This window comes from Hypanus sabinus, chromosome 1 (genome assembly GCF_030144855.1).
Source record: "Hypanus sabinus isolate sHypSab1 chromosome 1, sHypSab1.hap1, whole genome shotgun sequence".
Lineage (NCBI taxonomy): Eukaryota > Metazoa > Chordata > Chondrichthyes > Myliobatiformes > Dasyatidae > Hypanus > Hypanus sabinus.
The window spans coordinates 172,167,955-172,187,107 of NC_082706.1; the positions used below are offsets into that span (position 1 = coordinate 172,167,955).

At 42.1% G+C, this 19,153-nt stretch overlaps 2 protein-coding genes across 14 annotated transcripts in view; one reads left to right on the forward strand and one right to left on the reverse strand.

The window, feature by feature from the left end:
- fam110b (family with sequence similarity 110 member B) overlaps nucleotides 1–19,153 on the forward strand; it is a 165,517-nt gene that overhangs the window by 51,461 nt on the left and 94,903 nt on the right. The window lies entirely within an intron of this gene.
- Nucleotides 9,544–12,875, reverse strand: LOC132406518 (uncharacterized). The gene is given in 3 exon segments (XM_059992346.1): nucleotides 9,544–11,175; nucleotides 11,233–11,430; nucleotides 11,535–12,875. Coding segments are annotated over 3 exon segments (2,580 nt in total). The 5' UTR covers nucleotides 12,285–12,875.

Below are 19,153 nucleotides of genomic sequence, written 5' to 3' on the forward strand. Positions count from 1 at the left end.
CATTGGTAGTTGGAAACGCTTCCATGGGCACTCATTGGTAGTTGGAAATGCCTCCATGGGCACTCATTGGTAGTTGGAAATGCCTCCATGGGCACTCATTGGTAGTTGGAAATGCCTCCATGGGCACTCATTGGTAGTTGGAAACGCTTCCATGGGCGTGCTCATTGATAGTTGGAAATGCCTCCATGGGCACTCATTGGTAGTTGGAATCCCCTCTGTGGGTGCTCATTGATAGTTGGAGCGCTTCTGTGGGCACTCGTGCATCACCATCAGCAAGTTTTAAAAATTGCACAGGGGGGATGAGGTGATACTGGAAAAGAAACTAGGTTTTGGGTAGAGTTACGCAGATAACTGAAGAGCAGGGATTTGGGGAAAGAAAAACAAATCTGATTAAGGAAAAAACTTGCATCTTTACAAAAGCTTTGAAATTTGCAGTAGGACCTAGATCAAAACTGATTTTGTTGTACACAAGCTCATCAATCTGGTTATTTAAAATGACAGTTGCTTGCATAATGGACAATCCTTCTCACCCTTCAGTGACACACTGGAGAAACAGAGGAGCACCTGATTCTACTGAGAAGCACCACTGAACGCCACAGGAGATCCTTTCTCCCTGTGGTTACAAGGCTCTACAACTCCTCCTCCTCAAGTGCATGGTTTCATTGCACGTCTGCATTTTGCACTATTACGTTTTAATGTACATTTTGTATTTTTTTTCATTCCTCAGTGCTTACATTTTGTATTTTAAAGTATGTATTTCTGACTGAACAACCTTGCAACAATAATTTCCTTTGGGATAAATAATGTTTTTATATTTAACTTTATAAATTTCATACAAGAAAAGGTGAAAGGTACCTAGAGTACATGTGATATCAATGGGGCAAGTGGAAACATTTTGATTAGCAAGATCATTCTCTGAACACTGTGGTTGAAGAATAATTGTTGACAGTGTCCGAATGCAAACTTTGTCATGGCATTTTTTTGTCAGATGTTGTGTGCAAATTGGCTTATGCTTCCTCCAGTGGAATAGTAACATTCAAAAGTAAAATGATTTGAGGTGCTGAAAAGTGCTATTTTATTGGTTCCACAGGGCTTAGTAGCTAAGCCCTACATGAAAGCCAGGAGCTGGACTTGGTTGTCAGAGGCTGTTTGAGAGGCATGGCATTGAAGCATTTAATAGTAGAGGGAGCGCATCCCCACTAATCCCCCTGGCTTTGACAACCTTGTGGAACCATCAAGGCAGTAAGGTTAATTATAATGGTTAAGAAATGTTTAACGTATTTTGGTAGGGGTATGGTCAGCAGGATGAAGTAGAAGCTGGGGGCACAGTGAGCTGGGCAATGGGACCTGAATAAAGACATGAACAGGAAAATAAGGGACAAGTACTGGATAGAGCTGTGTACAAAATGCATTTGTCATGCATTTGTCTACAATAGATATAGGCAGCATGGAGTAAAGGAATTGCTCGAGGAATATAAAGAATGTAAAAGGAATCTTAAGAAAGAGATTAGAAAAGCTAAAAGAAGATATGAGGTTGGTTTGGCAAATAAGGTGAAGGTAAATCCGAAAGGTTTCTACAGTTATATTAAAAGCAAGAGGATAGTGAAGGATAAAATTGGTCCCTTAGAGAATCAGAGTGGTCAGCTATGTGTGGAGCCGAGGGAGATGGGAGAGATTTTGAATGATTTCTTCTCTTCGGTATTCACTAAGGAGAAGGATATTGAATTGTGTAAGGTGTGGGAAACAAGTAAGGAAGTTATGGAACCTATGACAATTAAAGAGGTGGAAGAAATTTAAAAGTGGATAAATCTCCGGGTCCTGACAGGATATTCCCCAGGACCTTGAGGGAAGTTTGTGTAGAAATAACAGGAGCTCTGACGGAGATCTTTAAGATGTCATTAGAAACGGGGATTGTGCTGGAGGATTGGCGTATTGCTCATGTGGTTCCATTGTTTAAAAAGGGTTCCAGAAGTAAGCCTAGCAATTATAGACCAATTATAGCCTGTCAGTTTGACATCAGTGGTGGGTAAATTAATGGAAAGTATTCTTAGAGATAGTATTAATAATTATCTGGATAGACAGGATCTGATTAGGAGTAGCCAGCATGGATTTGTGCGTGGAAGGTCATGTTTGACAAACCTTATTGAATTTTTTGAAGAAGTTACGAGGAATGTTGATAAGGGTAAGGCAGTGGATGTAGTCTATATGGACCTCAGCAAAGCCTTTGACAAAGTTCCACATGGAAGGTTAGTTAAGAAGGTTCAGTCATTAGGTATTAATGCTGGAGTAATAAAATGGATTCAACAGTGGCTAGATGGGAGATGCCAGAGAGTAGTGGTGAATAATTGTTTATCAGGATGGAGGCCGGTGACTAGCGGGGTGCCTCAGGGATCTGTTTTGGGCCCTAGGAATAACTGTGCATAGTTCCCTGAAAGTGGAGTCTCATGTAGATAGGGTGGTGAAGAGGGCTTTTGGAACGCTGGCCTTTATAAATCAAAGCATTGAGTACAGAAGTTGAGATGTAATGCTAAAGTTGTACAAGGCATTGGTAAGGCCAAATTTGGAATATTGTGTGCAGTTCTGGTCACCGAATTATAGGAAAGATATCAATGGAGAGAGTGCAGAGACGATTTACTAGGATGTTACCTGGGTTTCAGCACTTAAGTTACAGAGAAAGGTTGAACAAGTTAGGTCTCTATTCATTGGAGCGTAGAAGGTTGAGGGGGGATTTGATCGAGGTATTTAAAATTTTGAGAAGAATAGATAGAGTTGACGTGAATAGGCTGTTTCCATTGAGAGTAGGGGAGATTCAAACGAGAGGACATGATTTGAGAGTTAGGGGGCAGAAGTTTAAGGGAAACATGAGGGGGTATTTCTTTACTCAGAGAGTGATAGCTGTGTGGAATGAGCTTCCTGTAGAAGTAGTAGAGGCCAGTTCAGTTGTGTCATTTAAGGTAAAATTGGATAGGTATATGGACAAGAAAGGAGTGGAGGGTTATGGGCTGAGTGCGGGTAGTTGGGACTAGGTGAGATCAAGAGTTCCACACGTACTAGGAGGGCCGAGATGGCCTGTTTCTGTGCTGTGATTGTTATATGTTATTGTTATATGTTATATGGTAAATAATACTTGAGGTGCAGACAAGTGAGATAGTGGAAAGAAGGGACCTTTCCGTTAGTCTTACTCCCATGATTTTGTATCTTTGTCTATTTTGTTGCTTTCAGTTATTAATCCAATTCTTTCTGAAAGTTAGCGTTGCATCAATTTCCTTTGCTCTTTGAGAAAATTCACCACAGATCACAACTTGTTGAATAAAGAAATGTTGCCTGCATTGCCTCAGGTTCTCTTAAATCCATTCTTTGTCTGCTGTCACTTTCTGCCAAAGAAAGTAGTATCTATCTAACGTAATAGATCTTGAATGCCATAATTAAATTATCCCTATTACTATGATGAGGCACCACCTCTGCCTTGAATGCTAGGACACGTCACACCAAGGAAAGGGAAGGAAAATGAGTAAAGGCAGGAAGGTTGTTTCCATCGAATGGATTAAGCTCCGCTTTAATTTGTTCATTGTTCAATAAGTAGATTTACAGAAAATGGCAATGCTTCTTTGGGAAATGACCCCTTCAAGGACATTTTAGAACACGGTGATTTCAAATAACCTTCCCGTACACTTTGGGAATTATGACAGCAAGGACTTTACGAGATATGGAAATTTCAGTCATCGGGGAACTAGCTAAATTCCTGAATCCAGAGATGTTGAACTCGCTTTAATGTAATTCAGCATTATGTGAGTATCAAGCTGAGCTGCATTGCTTGACTTTTAGCCTGGATCTAAACTATGAAGAAGGTTGATTACATCATCCTGACTTTTTCTGTTTGAATGTTCAGTACAGAATCTTCGGATTTCTCTTGGAATCTGATGTCTTAAAAATGACACAGCAAGTGGTCGGCGAGTTATTCAATAATGTCTAGACAACCATTTGGAGCTTCTCATTGAGAATCTGCTAACTATTCTGAATGCATGCTTGATGTATTGGGATTTTTGTCAGTTTTCACAACATTGACTGTTTCGTGGCACACTCCCCCCACTTGAGACTCGTAGTGCTTTCCCCAGAGGTTCAATTGTCCACTTCCTTCATACTGTTGCTGCTGAGGCAGCATTGATCATCTCCAGACGGTGTACTGGACAACTGCACACACTTTAAATAGGGTGAGTATCCCTTAGCAAATGTTTTCTCAGCAAGGCCAAGGCACGGCTGCTTCCTCTCTGAAAATGTTGTGACTTGTGACTGTTTTGTGCAAGATATACCTGAATAAGTAACAAACCAAGATTAGCAGTCTGCAACACTTACCCAGTTCATCAGTGGTCCTGATGAACAGTCTAAGCTTGAAACGTTGACTCTTTATTTCTCTCCATAGATGCTTCCCGATCTGCTTGGCATTTTGTTTGTGTTGCTCTAGATTTCCAGCATCTGCAGAATCTTGTGTTTATCATCAGTGGTCTTTTTCTAATTCTCAGTATGCTAGGGTTCTGTTGTTTTATCAGAAGGGGTCTTTGAATTGACCCAGTTACAAGAGGGTGCCGGTCAGAATGAGTGCAAGTTTGGTATTTATAATTCTGAGCAGTTTGTTAGGCACCTGATCACAATAATATCCATGCAGAGGAGAGGCAAATTCCACTAAACCAGCCAATATTGAGTTGGTTTCTAACTGATAGAAGCTATAATTCAAAGAAAGACAAAGACTTATAAAGTAAGTAACGAAGATTATCTCTGCAGACAGGTTTTCCTGCCAACCGTCTTGTTGATTGGTACGTGAAATACTTCATTTGTCATAAACCTTTCAAACTATCAACCTTTTATAGAAAATTGCATGTTATGTCACTGAACAGTCTACATTTCACTGAGAAATCATGTACAGTGAGTGAGTGGGTGGTACTTTGTGCTTATAAAAGAAAAACAATACTGTCTCTCTTGTATTTTCCCATGAAGAAAAGCCAGACTCGTTGTGTGTTTCCTTACATTAAATCTGAACAAATAATTCTGCCATGGAAGTGAACTACTCAGTTGGGGAAAAAATGATGAGTTTTTTTGGTTTCTACTACATGCTCTAAAGGATGCTGAAGTCAGTTTAATTCACATAATTTTTTTTATAATAAAACTAGAGTGTAACAATTTGCTTTTGCATTGCACGTAAGAAATGGGATGCCAGTAAGTGTGAAAATGGGAACTAAGTTATGTACAATTCGTCAATCAAAAAATTAACAAATTAAAGACATAAAGAAATTTGAAAGGGTTACTTTACAACTACAGGCAAGTCTACTGATCATATGTATAAATAATACTAACCGGGGACAAAATTAATTGGCATTAGAAAATAATGAGATCGTAAATGAGAGTTTCCTGTCAGTTTAATGCTTGTTGAAGAAACTGAATGGATTGATGAAGGTAGTGGAACTGGTGTTCCAAATAATAGATTTGTGCAAGGTGGTTTTTGAAGTATTGTAATTACTTGATACAAATTGTAAGCCTAAAGGTTGGGACAAAATAAAGGCTACCTGGAGATAAGGTTGGCTAAAAGTTAGTTTTAGAGAGTAGTGAATGGTTATATTTAAAAGAAAATTCATAAGTGTAGAGGTATTTCTCAAGGGCTCCTTTGATGTGTATCAATGACCTTTTATTGGGGCATAATTTCAAAGCAAATGATATGAAAGTGGAAGAAGATGAGACTAGTTACAAAGTCAAAGTAAATTTATTATTAAAGTATGTATCTGTCACCATTACTACCTGAGATTCATTTTCTTGCTGGCACTCACAGGAAAATAAATGCAATAAATTTATGAATAACTATACATAAAGACTGACAAACAACCAAAGTACAAACAAAGACAAATTTTGTCTGTTTTTTTTGTTTGCGAATCATGAATGGTAGAGACCTTGAAAGTGAATCTATAGGTTGTGGAATCAGTTCAGAATTGAAGTGAGTGAAGTTGCCTATGCTGGTTCAAGGGTCTGTTTATTGTAGTGGAATAACTGATGGTGTAGGGTGCCTCTTGCCCAATGCTAATAGTGAGAAAAGAGCAAGGCCGAGATGGTGGGTATCCCTGGTAATGGATGCTGTTTTCTTGTGGCAGCATTCCTTGTAGCTGGGTTGAATGGTGGGGAGGGCTTTTCCTGTGATGGACTGGGCTGCATCCACCACTTTCTGTGGGCTTTCACTTTCCTGGGCTGTTTGCAACCGTTTAGGGTGCTCTCCACTGTACATGTATAGGAATTTGCCAAAGTTTTAAGTGACATAATCCTTTTAGAAAGTAGAGTTGCTGTCATGTCTTCTTTGTGATGCACTTGCTATTTATTGATGATAGCTCAAAGTTCCACACAATCATACTCTTATTTCTAATCACCGAGCTCCAAAACCTGAGCCTCTGTACCCCCCTGTGCAATCCTTGACTTCCTTACCTGGAGGCACCAATTTGTACAGATCGGAAATAACATTTTGCTGACAATCCACACTGGCACATCTCAAGGATCTGTGCTTAGCTCATTGCTCTGTACACCCATGACTGTGTGGCAAAGCACAGCTCAAACCCCATCTATACATTTGCTGATGACACAACTGTTGTTAGAATTTCAGATGGTGATGAGGAGGCTTACAGGGATGAGAATGGTCAGGTGCTTGAGTGGTAATGCAATGACCTTGCATTCAACAGCAGTAAGACCAAGGAATTGATTGTGAATTTCAGGAAGGGGAAGTTGAGGGACACACATCAGTCCTTATTGAGGGCTCAGAAATGGAAAGTTTGAGCAGTTTCAAGTTTCTGCGCTCCAACATCTCTGAGAATCGACCCTGAGCCCCACATATTAGTGCAATTACAAAGATGGCATGACAGCAACTGTATTTCATTAGGAACTTGTGGAGAACTGCTATGTCATCAAAGACACTTGGAAATTTCTACAGATGTACTGTGGAGAGCGTTCTAACTGGTTGCATCAATGTCTGGTATGGAGAGGCCACTGCACAGGATCAGAAAAGGCTGCAAGAAGTTGAAATTCAGCCAGCTCCATCGTGGGCAGTAGCCTCCCCAGCATCCAGGACACCTTTAAAAAGCGATGCCTCAAAAAAAGGCAGCATCCATCATTAAGGATCCCTATCATATAGGTCGTGCCCTCTTAATGTGGCCATCAAGGAGGTGGTGGTACAGGAGCTTGAAGATGCACACTTAATGTTTCAGGAGCAGCTCCTTCCCCTCCGCCATCAGGTTTCTGAATGCACAGTGAAACTGTGAGCATTATCTCAGCTTTTTCCCCCTCTTTGGTACTAGCTATTAACTTGTATGTGCATATTGTAATTCATAGTTTTATCATTATGTATTGCAGTGTACTGCTGTGGCGAAACAAATTTCACGATATATCGTATGCTGGTGATGTTATACTTAATTCTGATTGTGCTTGTCCAAGAACAGATCCTCTGATATGATAGCGCCAAGGAATTTAAAATTACTGACCACCTGCATTTCCGATCTCCTTATGAGGACTGAGACATGTCTTCTTCCTCCTGTAGTTGACAATCAGCTCTTTAGTTTTGCTGATGTGAAGTGAAAAATTGCTGTTGAAGATTTTTAATCTTTTAATGTGCTGACTCATCACACCCTTTGATTTGGCTAACAGCAACAAACTTAAAGTTTGGCATTGGAGCTGCACTTAGCCTCACAGCCATGTGTGTAAACGAGTAGAGCAGGGATTTAGCTGCACAGCCTTGTGATTTTGAAGGTGATACTGTTGTCAGTCTAAGCTGACTGGGATTTACAACTGAGGAAAAAGAGGATCCAAGTGATTAGACCAATGTTTGAAATTTAATGCAGGAAATTGTGAGGTGGTCTTCAAAAAGGACAAGAAAAGGCAGTGTGGTACAATTTTAAAATCTTTTCAGAAGAGTGAGACCTGCATGGTGAGAGAATTTAATGGAACAGAACCTGCTTCTTTGTGCTCAATCACACCCCCCCCCAACTTCCCTGCAATTAAATTTCCAGTTTTGACAAAGGCTATTGTCAAACCACCAGTGCTTATGTTTCAGCTGCTGTATTCTTTTCAATTTTGTGCACACCTCGGGAAGAATATTTAGGCCTTAGAAGTTTATTGGAATGGTATTAGAGACATAGAAAAGTACAACGTATAAATAGGTTCTTCAGCTTGTCTAGTCCATGCCAAAACCTTTTAAAGTATGTATTCTCATCGACCTGCACCGGGACCATAGCCCTGCTATCCATGTACCTATCCAAACTTCTCTTAAATGTTGAAATCGAACTAGCATACACCACTTCTGCTGGCAGCTTGTTCCACACTCTCACAGCCCTCTGAGTGAAGAAGCTTTCCCTCGTGTTCCCCTTAAACTTTTTACCTTTAACCCGTGACCTCTGGTTGTAGTCCCACCCAACCTGCTTGCATTTACTCTATACCACTCATAATTTTATATACCTTTATCAAATCTCCCTTCAGTCTTCTATGATCCAAGGAATAAAGTCCTAACCTATTCAAACTTCCCATATAACTCCCATATAACCTTGTAAATTTTCTCTGTACTCTTTCAACTTTATTTACATCTTTCCTATAGGCAGGTGACCAAAACTACACAGAGTAGTAGTTTATTAGGTCAATTAGGCCTCACCGATGTCTTGTACAACTTCAACATAACATCCCATCTCCTGTACTCCTACTTTGATTTTTATGTTTTATGGTCTTATGAAGGCCAGTATGCTAAAAGCTTTCTTTATGACCCTATGTACCTATGGCAGCATTTTCAACAAATTATGGTCCTGCATTCCCAGATCCCTGGGCCCTTACCGTTCACTGTGTAAGACTTGCCCTGGTTGGTCCTACTGAAGTGCAACACCTTACACTTTTCTGCATTAAATTCCATCTGCCATTTTTCAGCCCATTGTCCAGCTGGTCCAGATCCAGTTGCAAGCCATGATAGCCTTCCTCGCTGTCCACTACTCTCCCAATCTTGGTGTCATCTGCAAATTTGTTAAATCCAGCTAACTACATTACCATCCAGATTATGCTGATATGACAATTCAGCAGTCACGGGCTTTCAGTCAGAGATGCAGTCGTCCACTCTCTGGCTTCTGCTACAAAGCCAGTGTCTAATCTGATTTACCACTTCATCTTGAATGCCAAGCAACTGAAACTTCTTGACCAACCTCCAACCTTGCCTTTATCTGCTTTTCTAGTAACTTGCTTGAAATACTCTTAAGATTTGTTAGGCATGAGCTACATGCAGTAAGCCTAATTGACTATCCTTAATCAGTCCACGTCTATCCAAATATTTGTGTATCCAGTCCCTCAGAATACCTTTCCCACTACTGATGTCAGTCTCACTGGCCTATAATTTGCTGGTTTATTTTTAGAGGCCTTCTTGAACAGTGGAGCAACATTGCTTTAATCCTTTTTGCTCCTTATGGAGCATAGGGCCCCAACAAAAGTCCTCCATTTTCTGCGATCTCCAGCAGAAATGGAATCTTGTGGATTCCATTCGAGTGATTGTCAAGTGACATTCAACTGGCTCTTCCTCAAGGTGTGGCCGACCCATCTCCACTTCCTCCTCCTTATCTGGAATACAGTGGGCTCTTGGTTTGCTCTCTTCCATAGATCTAGGTTTGACACTCTGTCATACCACTTGAGGCGGAGGATTTTGTTGCAGCTGGTGTTAGTGATTCTCCATGTTTTGGATCCATATAGCAGGATGGCTTTCACATTGAAGCTGAATATACGGAGCTTAGTTTTGACAGAGATGGCCATAGATCTCCAAACAGGTTGCAGGGTTGTGAAGGCATGTTGGGCTTTTCCAATCCTTGCTCTGATGTCCTCAGCTGTATCTCCTGATTTACTGATTTTGCTTCCGAGGTAGGTGAATTTGTCTACATCTTCAAGTATTTGTCCTTCAATCCGTAATGGCTCCTCTTGTTTGTTATTAATGCGTAGAACTTTGGTCTTCTCCTGACTGATCTTAAGGCCTACTCGCTGTGAAGTCTCTCCCAAGGAATCTACTTTCTTCTGCGTATATTGAAGGCGGTGTGAGAGAAGAGCGAGATCATCTGCAAATGCCAGGTCTTCCAATTTCCCTTTTAACGTCCACTGGATGCCTCTCTCTGAGCCAGCATAGGCTGTTCTTGGAGCCCAGTCGAGTACCACAAGAAAAAGTAGAGGCGACAGCAGGCATCCCTGTCTGACTCCAGTAGTGACCAGGAACTCTTCGGACAGTCTCCCATCGTGGATGACGCTGCATGAGAAGCCATCATAAAGCTGCTTGATGATATTCACCATCTCTTCCGGTACACCATAGTGTCGTAAGATGCTCCACATTGACTTCCTGTCCAGGCTGTCAAATGCCTTCTCAAAATCAGTAAAACTCACATATAGTGGAGTTTGCCATTCTATTGTCTGCTCCACAATGACTCTAAGTGTAGCTATCTGGTCAATGCATGATCTCTCTTTCCTGAACCCTGCCTGCTCATCTCTAAGTCTCTGGTCAATGGCGTCTTTCATCCGCTCCAAAATGACCCTGGTGAGAACTTTGCTAGGAATGGACAACAAGGTGATCCCCCTTCACTTGCCACACAGTGAAAGATATCCAGATTTTGGCAGCTTCACAAGGAGGCCCTTCTTCCAATCTGATGGGATCTCTCCTGTTCTCCATATCAAATTCAGGAGTATATGCAAATAGTCCACCATAACCTCTCCACCCTCTTTCAATGCTTCTGCAGGAATGTTCTCTTCTCCAGTAGCCTTGCCGTTCTTCAGGCTTTTCAGGGCTTTTCGAATTTCTTTCTTGGTGATTTCACCTATATTGATGTTGAGTGGGCCTCCAGGCTCCAGGTCAGGTGGGTTCTGTGGTGGTGGTCTATTCAGTACTTCCGTGAAGTGTTCCTTCCCTCTCGCCAGCTGATCTTCAACCGAAGTGATCAGATGGTCTGTCTTGTCTCTAACAGGTCTGTTGAAATTGCTTCTCTTCCCTCTCAAAAGTTTAGTTGTTGTGTAGAGTGCCTTGAGGTCCCCTTTACAGGCCACTGTTTCTGCTTGCTCTGCTATTTCATTGAAGTATGACCTCTTGTCCTTTCTGAGCTGTTTCTTCACCTCCTTGGCCATCACGCTGTACCTGTTGGCGGCGATTTGTTTCTGTTGCCGGGTTCTGGCCTAATTCAACTCCTGTTTGAGTTTTTTCCTCTCCCCCACCTTCTGCCATGTCTCGTCCCTGATCCAAGGTTTACTGTTGACTGGTGGTCTTCCCAGTACTACTTCGCAGGCTCCTACAGTGGCCTGCTTGAAGGTAATCCAGGCGTGTTCTGCTGTTCTCTCGTCTTGTTCCTCTATTTGAAGAGCCCCAAAGCGGTTTTGCAAGGCGATGTGGAAATCTTTTTTGTTCTGTTCCGTCTGTAGTTTTGTAACATCAAACTTTATTTGCGTGTTCTGTTGCTTCTTCTTGGCTGACAGCTTCATCTTCCAATATCTGCTCCTCTTTTGGCTTGGACTGTGACGTGATCAGTCTGGTTCTCTGTTTGATGGTCACGTGAGACCCAGGTTATCTTGTGGCAGCGTCGGTGGGGAAAGAGGGTACCTCCAATGGTCAGCTCATTGAAGGCACAGAAGTCGGTAAGGAGTTCTCCATTGTCATTCATATTCCCCAAACCATTCTGGCCCATCTCTCTCTCCCTGCCAGTGTTATCGCTGCCTACTTTGGCATTCAGATCTCCCATGACGATCAACATATCTTGCTTAGGTACCTTTCCAACTACTGCTTGAAGCTGGATGTAGAAGAGATCTTCTTCTTCCTCTGCGTTGTTAGTTGGGGCGTAGCACAGGATAATGGATACCTTCTGGAATCTGGACTCGAACCTGGCTGTGATGATACAGTCGGACACTGGTTCCCATTCTATCAAACTTCTGGCTGCTTCTTTGGACATCATCACGTCCACACCAGCCTCATGTGGGTCTTCCTCTTTTTCTTTGCTGGAATAGAGCAGTGTTTCTCCCGTCTGCAGTTTGGTCTCACAAAAAGTATTCCACCTTGCTTGGCACATGCCCAGGAGTGTGAGGTGGTATCGGTTCATTTCCTTCACTGCCTGTGCGCACCTACTTGTCTCCCAAAGCGATCTCACATTCCATGTTCTGATTAGGATAGATTTCTTCTGTGAGAGCAGCTTTGGAACCTCCATTATGGTTTTCCTCGGATGAAGGAGGGTTGTCAGCCCTGCAGCTTCCTGATGGGTTTGGTTGCAGCGCGTCATCAGCTTCCTGAATGGGGCCCTGCTTTTCCCGAGATCTGGGTTAGTGGTTGACAATCTGTTGACGGTTTCTGTAATAATTGCTTGTTTTACGTGAAAGTATTGTTAGCCCATTGCACAACCCCCAACCTGGAGGACCAGGGGTTTTCTGTCGGGGTCACCTTCCCCTGGGCGATGGCATTTCCATGCTAACGAGCTCCACCTGCCCGGGTTTGAAATCAGAGTTTACCCTCTCCTAGATAGGCTGCCATCCAAGGCTAATGAGTCCTATCTACCTGGGTTTGGAATTGGAGTTCCTTCTCCTAGGCTACGTTGGTTTGCAGCACCACCTTCCATATTATCCAGTGCACCCCTCACACGAGGGATCCCCCATCCACCACCCAGGGGACGCGCCTCAACGCCGTATAGCCCCAGCACAAGGGAAGCAACATTGGCTATCTTCCAATCTTCTGGTATCTCACCTGTTGCTAAGGATAATTTACATATCTCTGCCAGGTCGTTGGTAACTTTGGCACTTGCCTCCTGCAGGGTTCGAGGGGATGCCTTATCAGGCCCTGAGGATTTCTCCTCCTAGGTTTGTCTCAGGAAGGCAAACATCTTTTCCTCTGTCGTCTGTACAGGGCCCGTGAAGTCGATGCTGTTTTGCCAAACTTCTACAAACTCTGTGTTTTCTCCTGAGTAAATACAGATGCAAAAAAATTATTTTTAAGATCTCCCTCATCTGTTTTGGCCCCACACGTGGATTACCATTCTGATTTTCCAGAGGACCAATTTAGTCGCTTTCAATCCTTTTGCTCTTAACATAACTCCTTCACCTCATCTGCTAGAGCAACTTCATGCTTTCTTTTAGCCCTCCTGATTTCTTTATTAAGTGTTCTTTTGCATAGAGTGGATGAGGAGAGGATGTTTTCTATGTTGGAAGTCTCTAAGACCAGAGGACATGGCCTCAGAATAGAGGGATGTCCTTCTAGAATGGAGATGAGGAGGAATTTCTTTAGCCAGTGTGTGGTGAATCTGTGGAATTCTTTGCCACAGGCAGTTGTGGAGGCCAAGTTATTATGTATATTTAAAGAAAAGGTTGATAGATTTTTGACTGGTTTTCCCAGACCCTGGCACTCAGGAGATAACATACCATCTGGGAATCTCATAGAACTTCTTTTCTGTTCCCCTAATGAACGAATCCTCTATCACCACAACTTGCCTTCCCTGAGCCAGAGTCCCGATGCTGAGACTTTCCTCTGCTAGGTCATTCCCTTGCCCTTCCCTTCCAACAGGAGGGCCACAGGGGTACTCTGCAGTAGCTGCTTAACCACTCTCCCCTTCCTGACACTCTCCCAATTTCTTGTCCTGCACTTTGGGTGTAACTCCCTCCTGTATATTTCCTATTTATCACCCCCTCAGTTTGCCGAATGATCCTGAGTTCACCCAGTTCCAGCTCCTTAATATGGAGTGTTAGAAGCTGCAGCTGAGAGCACTTCTTGTCGATGAAGTCAGCAGGGACACGGGAGGTCTCCTTGCCTTCCAACGTCCTGCATGAGGAGCATTCAACTATCCTGCCTGGCATCTCTGCTGTCCTAACTGTGCAAATATAAAGAAGAAAGAACAATAAAATGTGAGGGAGAGAACAAAAACTGCCTACAGCGGGAGATTGGAGCCTGAGAAGTTGTAGTTCACTCAGGTTCACCAATAGATTGGGGGGGAAAAGGCAGCACTTCACTCTAGCTCTGTGCACTCCGACAATGACCCCTCTGCTTGCCCCTGTCTTACTTTAATTTGTTCTTGCCAATCAATCCCTTCCCGAAGGCTGATTGAGCACAGCTCCTAGCTCCAAACTGCCGCGCATTGTTGCCTTTTTTTCACTGTATTGCTGAACCTGAGTGAACTTCTCAGACTCCGACCACTCTGATTGGACACTGCCCAAAAAGCAAAACAGAAGTTCTTATTTCATCAAAGGAGGTATAGTTGTCTCCAAAATGAAGAAAAAGTCAAAACTCATTAAAAATTATTGATGACAGTAAATAAGGAGTTGTTATTTCCTGAGGCAGCATGGTTAAAAACAAAGGCGATTGTAGAGAACCAATGATAATTTGAATACCTGTTTAACACAGTATATTATGACTTGAAAGAGTGGTGGAGCTAAATAAAATTGTAATTAGTATTTGAAGTGCAGGAATATATGACTGCAGAAATGGTGGGACTGTGTGATTAATTGTCCTGCCTATCCAGCAAATGACAGAGCTACAGTGGATTAAATGTACAACATCTTTCTATGTACCAATTGACAACAGAGAAGTCAAGTGTTTAGATCTCATTAAGGTAACTTACAGAAGTTGGATGTTAAACTATAAAACACCCGATTTTCATTTTTAATTTCTTTCAATTCTATCCAGTCTAGATTCTGCTGTACAGTCCTGACCTCTCTGGTTGATCTCTAATTCTTGAAGGCAGATAGATTGGTGACAAATGCTAATTAAACATAAAATTTTGAATAGAAGTTCCTCCTTGATTTTAGATAACTGATTCTCTTAATTTGATTTGTCTAAGTAAAGGCTGTTTTAATCACGGAAAGCCCGATTTAACCTTCCATCTCACACATTTCTTGTGACTAACGTTTCAAAAGTTTTCCAATGACACTGAAGTGGTAAGAGTGCGAATATGCAAAGAGGCTTCAAGGTAGAATACAACTTTGGTAAATGTGAGATCATCCACTTTGGAAGGAATAACAGAAGTACAGATTATTATTTAAATGGTGAAAGATTGTAGCACGCTGTAGTGCAGAGGGACTTGGGAGTGCTTGTTCATGAATTGCAAAAAGCTGGCTTGCAGGTACAACAGGTTATTAAGAAGCCAAAAAGAATGTTGGCCTTCCTTGCTAGAGGGATTGAGTTCAAGTGCAGGGAGGTCATGCTGCAACTATACTGGGTACTGGTGAGGCCACACCTGGAGTGCTGTGTGCAGTTCTGGTCTCCATACTTGAAGGATTATACTGGCTTTGGAGGCAGTGCAGAAGAGGTTCACCAGATTGATTCCAGGGATGAAGGTTTAACCTATGAGGAGAGATTGAGTCGGTTGGGAGCATACTCTCTGGAATTCAGAAGAATGAGAGGAGATCTTGTCGAAACATACAAAATTTTGAAAGGGATAAATAAGATAGAAGTAGGAAAGTTATTTGCATTGGTAGGTGAGACTAAAACTAGGTGACATTGTCTCAAGATTCAGGGGAGAAGATTTAGGATGGAGATGAGGAGAAACTGTTTTTCCCAGAGAGTGGTGAATCTGGAATTCTCTGCCCAGGGAAACAGTTGAGGCTTTTTCACTAAATATACTTAAGATACAGTTAGATAGGTTTTTACATTGTAAGGGAATTGAAGGTTAGGGGGAAAAGACAGGTAGATGGAGCTGAGTTTACGGGCGGATAAGGCATGATCTTATGGAATGGCGGGGCAGGCTCGATCGGCCGGATGGCCTTCTCCTGCTCCTATTTCTTATGTTCTTAGCTGACTGAGGCAGATTGAGCAAGTGCACAAAATCATGATAAATAGATGCAGTATAGCATATGTGAAGTTATGGACTTCGGTAGACAAAATGGGAAGACAGAGGAGTATTGAAATAGTGTTCGATGGGAAGTGCTGATACACAGAGAATTGAGTGATCTTGTATATTAGTTACTGAAAGAACCATGAGGTATATAGCGAGTACTAAAGGAGGCAAGCAGAATATTGACCTTCGTGGCAAGGGGATTTGAGAACAAGAGCGAGGAAATCTTTATAGAGGTGAGAACATGTGTAGAGTTCTGAAGAAAGAGACCTCTGAGCTCACTCCAATCACTAGCCACCCACTTATATTAATCTCATTTTATCCTCCTGCATTCCTATCAACACTACCCAGATTCAACCGATTCCCATGTCTTTGGGATGTTGGAGGAAACTGGGGAACTCAGAGGAAATCCACATGGTCACAGGGAGAGCTTGCACAGGCCCAGATCAGGATCGAACCTGTGTCAGTGGAGCCATTAGGCAGCAGCTTGACCAGCTGTGTTACTCTGCCCTATGTGCCATCTTCCTCTCAGTATCAGACGGAAGATATACTTCCTGTAAGTTTCTATATTCAATAAAAGGAAATGGATTGAAGTTACTGAATATTTAAGAAGGTGATGAATTTAATCACGAACCAGTATGGAGGAGATGGTGTAGATGAGGCACAATCATATTGAATGACTGAACAGAATCAAAATGTGGACAGACCTGCTCCTGCTTTTCGTTGTTGCTGAATTGGGTAATGTACCAAATTAATTCCAAATACTATTACAAAGTGACTGGCTTTGACTGAAGGCAAATAATTGGCATGATGTATCTGTTTATTCACACGTTGGGGTCCTTGTACTCTCCTGTTGACAGCTGCATCATCCTCATGGCAAATTGTATTCACAGCCCTGAGATATTCCTGATCTATGGCTTTTCTATGACCTTGGATAAATTTAAATTATTGATAAATGTGAAGTCATTTCGTCATTCAAATTGAGTTTAAGGCAATTTATTTTTATTACTTCTGATTTCAGCTTAATTGAACTATCACTTTGGTGTTTGGGACTAATTTGTAATTCTGTTCTTGAGCCAATTATGCACATTTGTCCATATATTCTCATTAATTAGAGAATATTATTCTTTAAATATTATCTGAAATTTTCGTATGTGCATAATGTTGCTTGCATTCTCCACCCTCTGCAAACTGCAGGAATTCTATTTAAGTACTTGCTCAATTTTATTCATTTCAAAAGTTTAAAAATATTTGGAAATTATAATTTGCTTTTAAAGTATTAATTGTAATTACTTTCTATGCAGGAATGGGTACAGTATAGAAGGAGGCAGTCTGTCCCAGTTGTGTAAAACTGTGCATTCAGTTGCACTTTTCTACCTGCCCACAACAGCCTGGTCATTTTTTTTTCTTGTTCAGATAATTACCCTCTTCCTTTAGAACACCATGTTTGAATCTGCCTTTACCTCAGTCCCTCACACTAGTTTCCAGACACTACTGTTCAGTTTCCTTCAGACAAAGAAGATAGTTATTGACTTCAGGAGAACCTGCACCACTCACACCCCCCCCCCCCCCCCTTAGATTGGTGGTGCAGCAGTGGAAGCCGGAAACAGTTGCAAAATCCTGGGAATGCACGTCACACACAACACCTCAATGTCCCAGAACATGTCCTATACAGTCAGGAAAGCTCTCCAACACCTCTGCTTTCTAAGGAGGCTGGAGAGAACTGGAGTTTGCATCCATCGTCGTGTCTTTCAGCAGATGCGCAGTGGGGATCACTGCTTGTTTTGGAAGGAGCACTGCAGCAGAGAGTAAGGTTCCACATTAGAGAGTCAAGACTATCCAATATGTCACTGGCACCAGCCTAACCACCATCAAGGACATGTATACAGAAAGGGTGCCAGAAAAGGGCCAGGAACATCATGAGAATCCCATCCATCCTGCTCCTGACTGTTTGTCCTATTCGCATTAGGAAAGAGGCTACGTAGCATCCACCCCAGAACCACCACACAGTGAGTTCCTTTCCCCAAGCAGTAAAGCTGATCAACATCTCCACCAAATAACTTCAACACTATTTCCTGTCGGTCATTCTGTGTACAGCCTACTATCACTTTATGGACATTCAGTCAATCTGTGTTTAAGCTGTTTTATGTATTTGTATTTTTTTTATTGTGTTCTTTATCCTTAGTGTTTTTTTTGTGTACCTGCATCATGTCAGAAGTTCCCCTTTACACTTGTGCACCGGAAATGACATTAAACAATCCTGAATCTTGACTGTTTCTTGAAGAGAAATGTGCTGGTTCCCTGCTCTGTAGCATCAATGAACTGCAAACTCGTTATTGTACTCCTCGCTCTCCGGTTGTCACACTCCCCGTTCTTCAGCTCAAGCTGTGCGCAGTTGGGCAAGGAACCTGGTTAGGAGGACAACCCTGCTGAGATGCTTCCTATGTGGGTCGGTGTTGGAATGACAGGGCTGAATACAGTCGGCCATCCTTATTCGCGAATTCCACATGCACAAATTCAACCAACTGCTAATCACGAAAACCCGGAAGTGCTCTTCCAGCACTTGTTGTTTGAGCATGTACAGACTTTATTTCTTGTCATTATTCCCTAAACAATGCAGTATAACAACTATTTTACATAGCATTTACATTGTATAGGTATTATAAGTAATCTAGAGATGATTTAAAGAATACGGGAGGATGTGCGTGGGTTATGGATCAGGATCGAAAAAAATCAGAAGTTCTCTTACTAAGTAAGTTGGAGCATGTACATCCGGTATTGTTTACCGTCAGTTAGTCAAACATTTGTCTTCGTATATAGTATATATTTTACCTTTCTGTGCACATTAAACACTTAAAAACATGTGTTTCTAGGCCGGGCTCGGGAAGTTCCCGAGTTTTAGTGACAGATTGCTCCCGAGTGCTCTCTCCACCGTGCCAGGTTGATGTGGAGAATGAAAAACCCTAAACCTCAAAACCCAATAATTAAACCACTGCGTTGCTTAGTAATAATTGTAGCTTTCATCGGGGTACAGCCGTTCTCACTTTATCTGACGTAGCCTAACGCTTTTCCAATAACCGATTGAGTTTCACTCTTTCTGATCCCTTTATTATGTGCACTGTATTTTCAATTGTTATCATGAAACAGTGCGGATTCAGATCTCTACCACTGGGTCCTAATGTCCACCACACTGAGACAGGTTAAATAAGGTCTGGGGTTCCACTGGGTCCTAAGGTCCACCGCATTGATACAGGTTGAATAAGGGACTTGAGCATCCGCAAGTGGACTCGAAACCAATCCCTTGTAGATAAGGAGGGCCGACTGTATAAGATAAC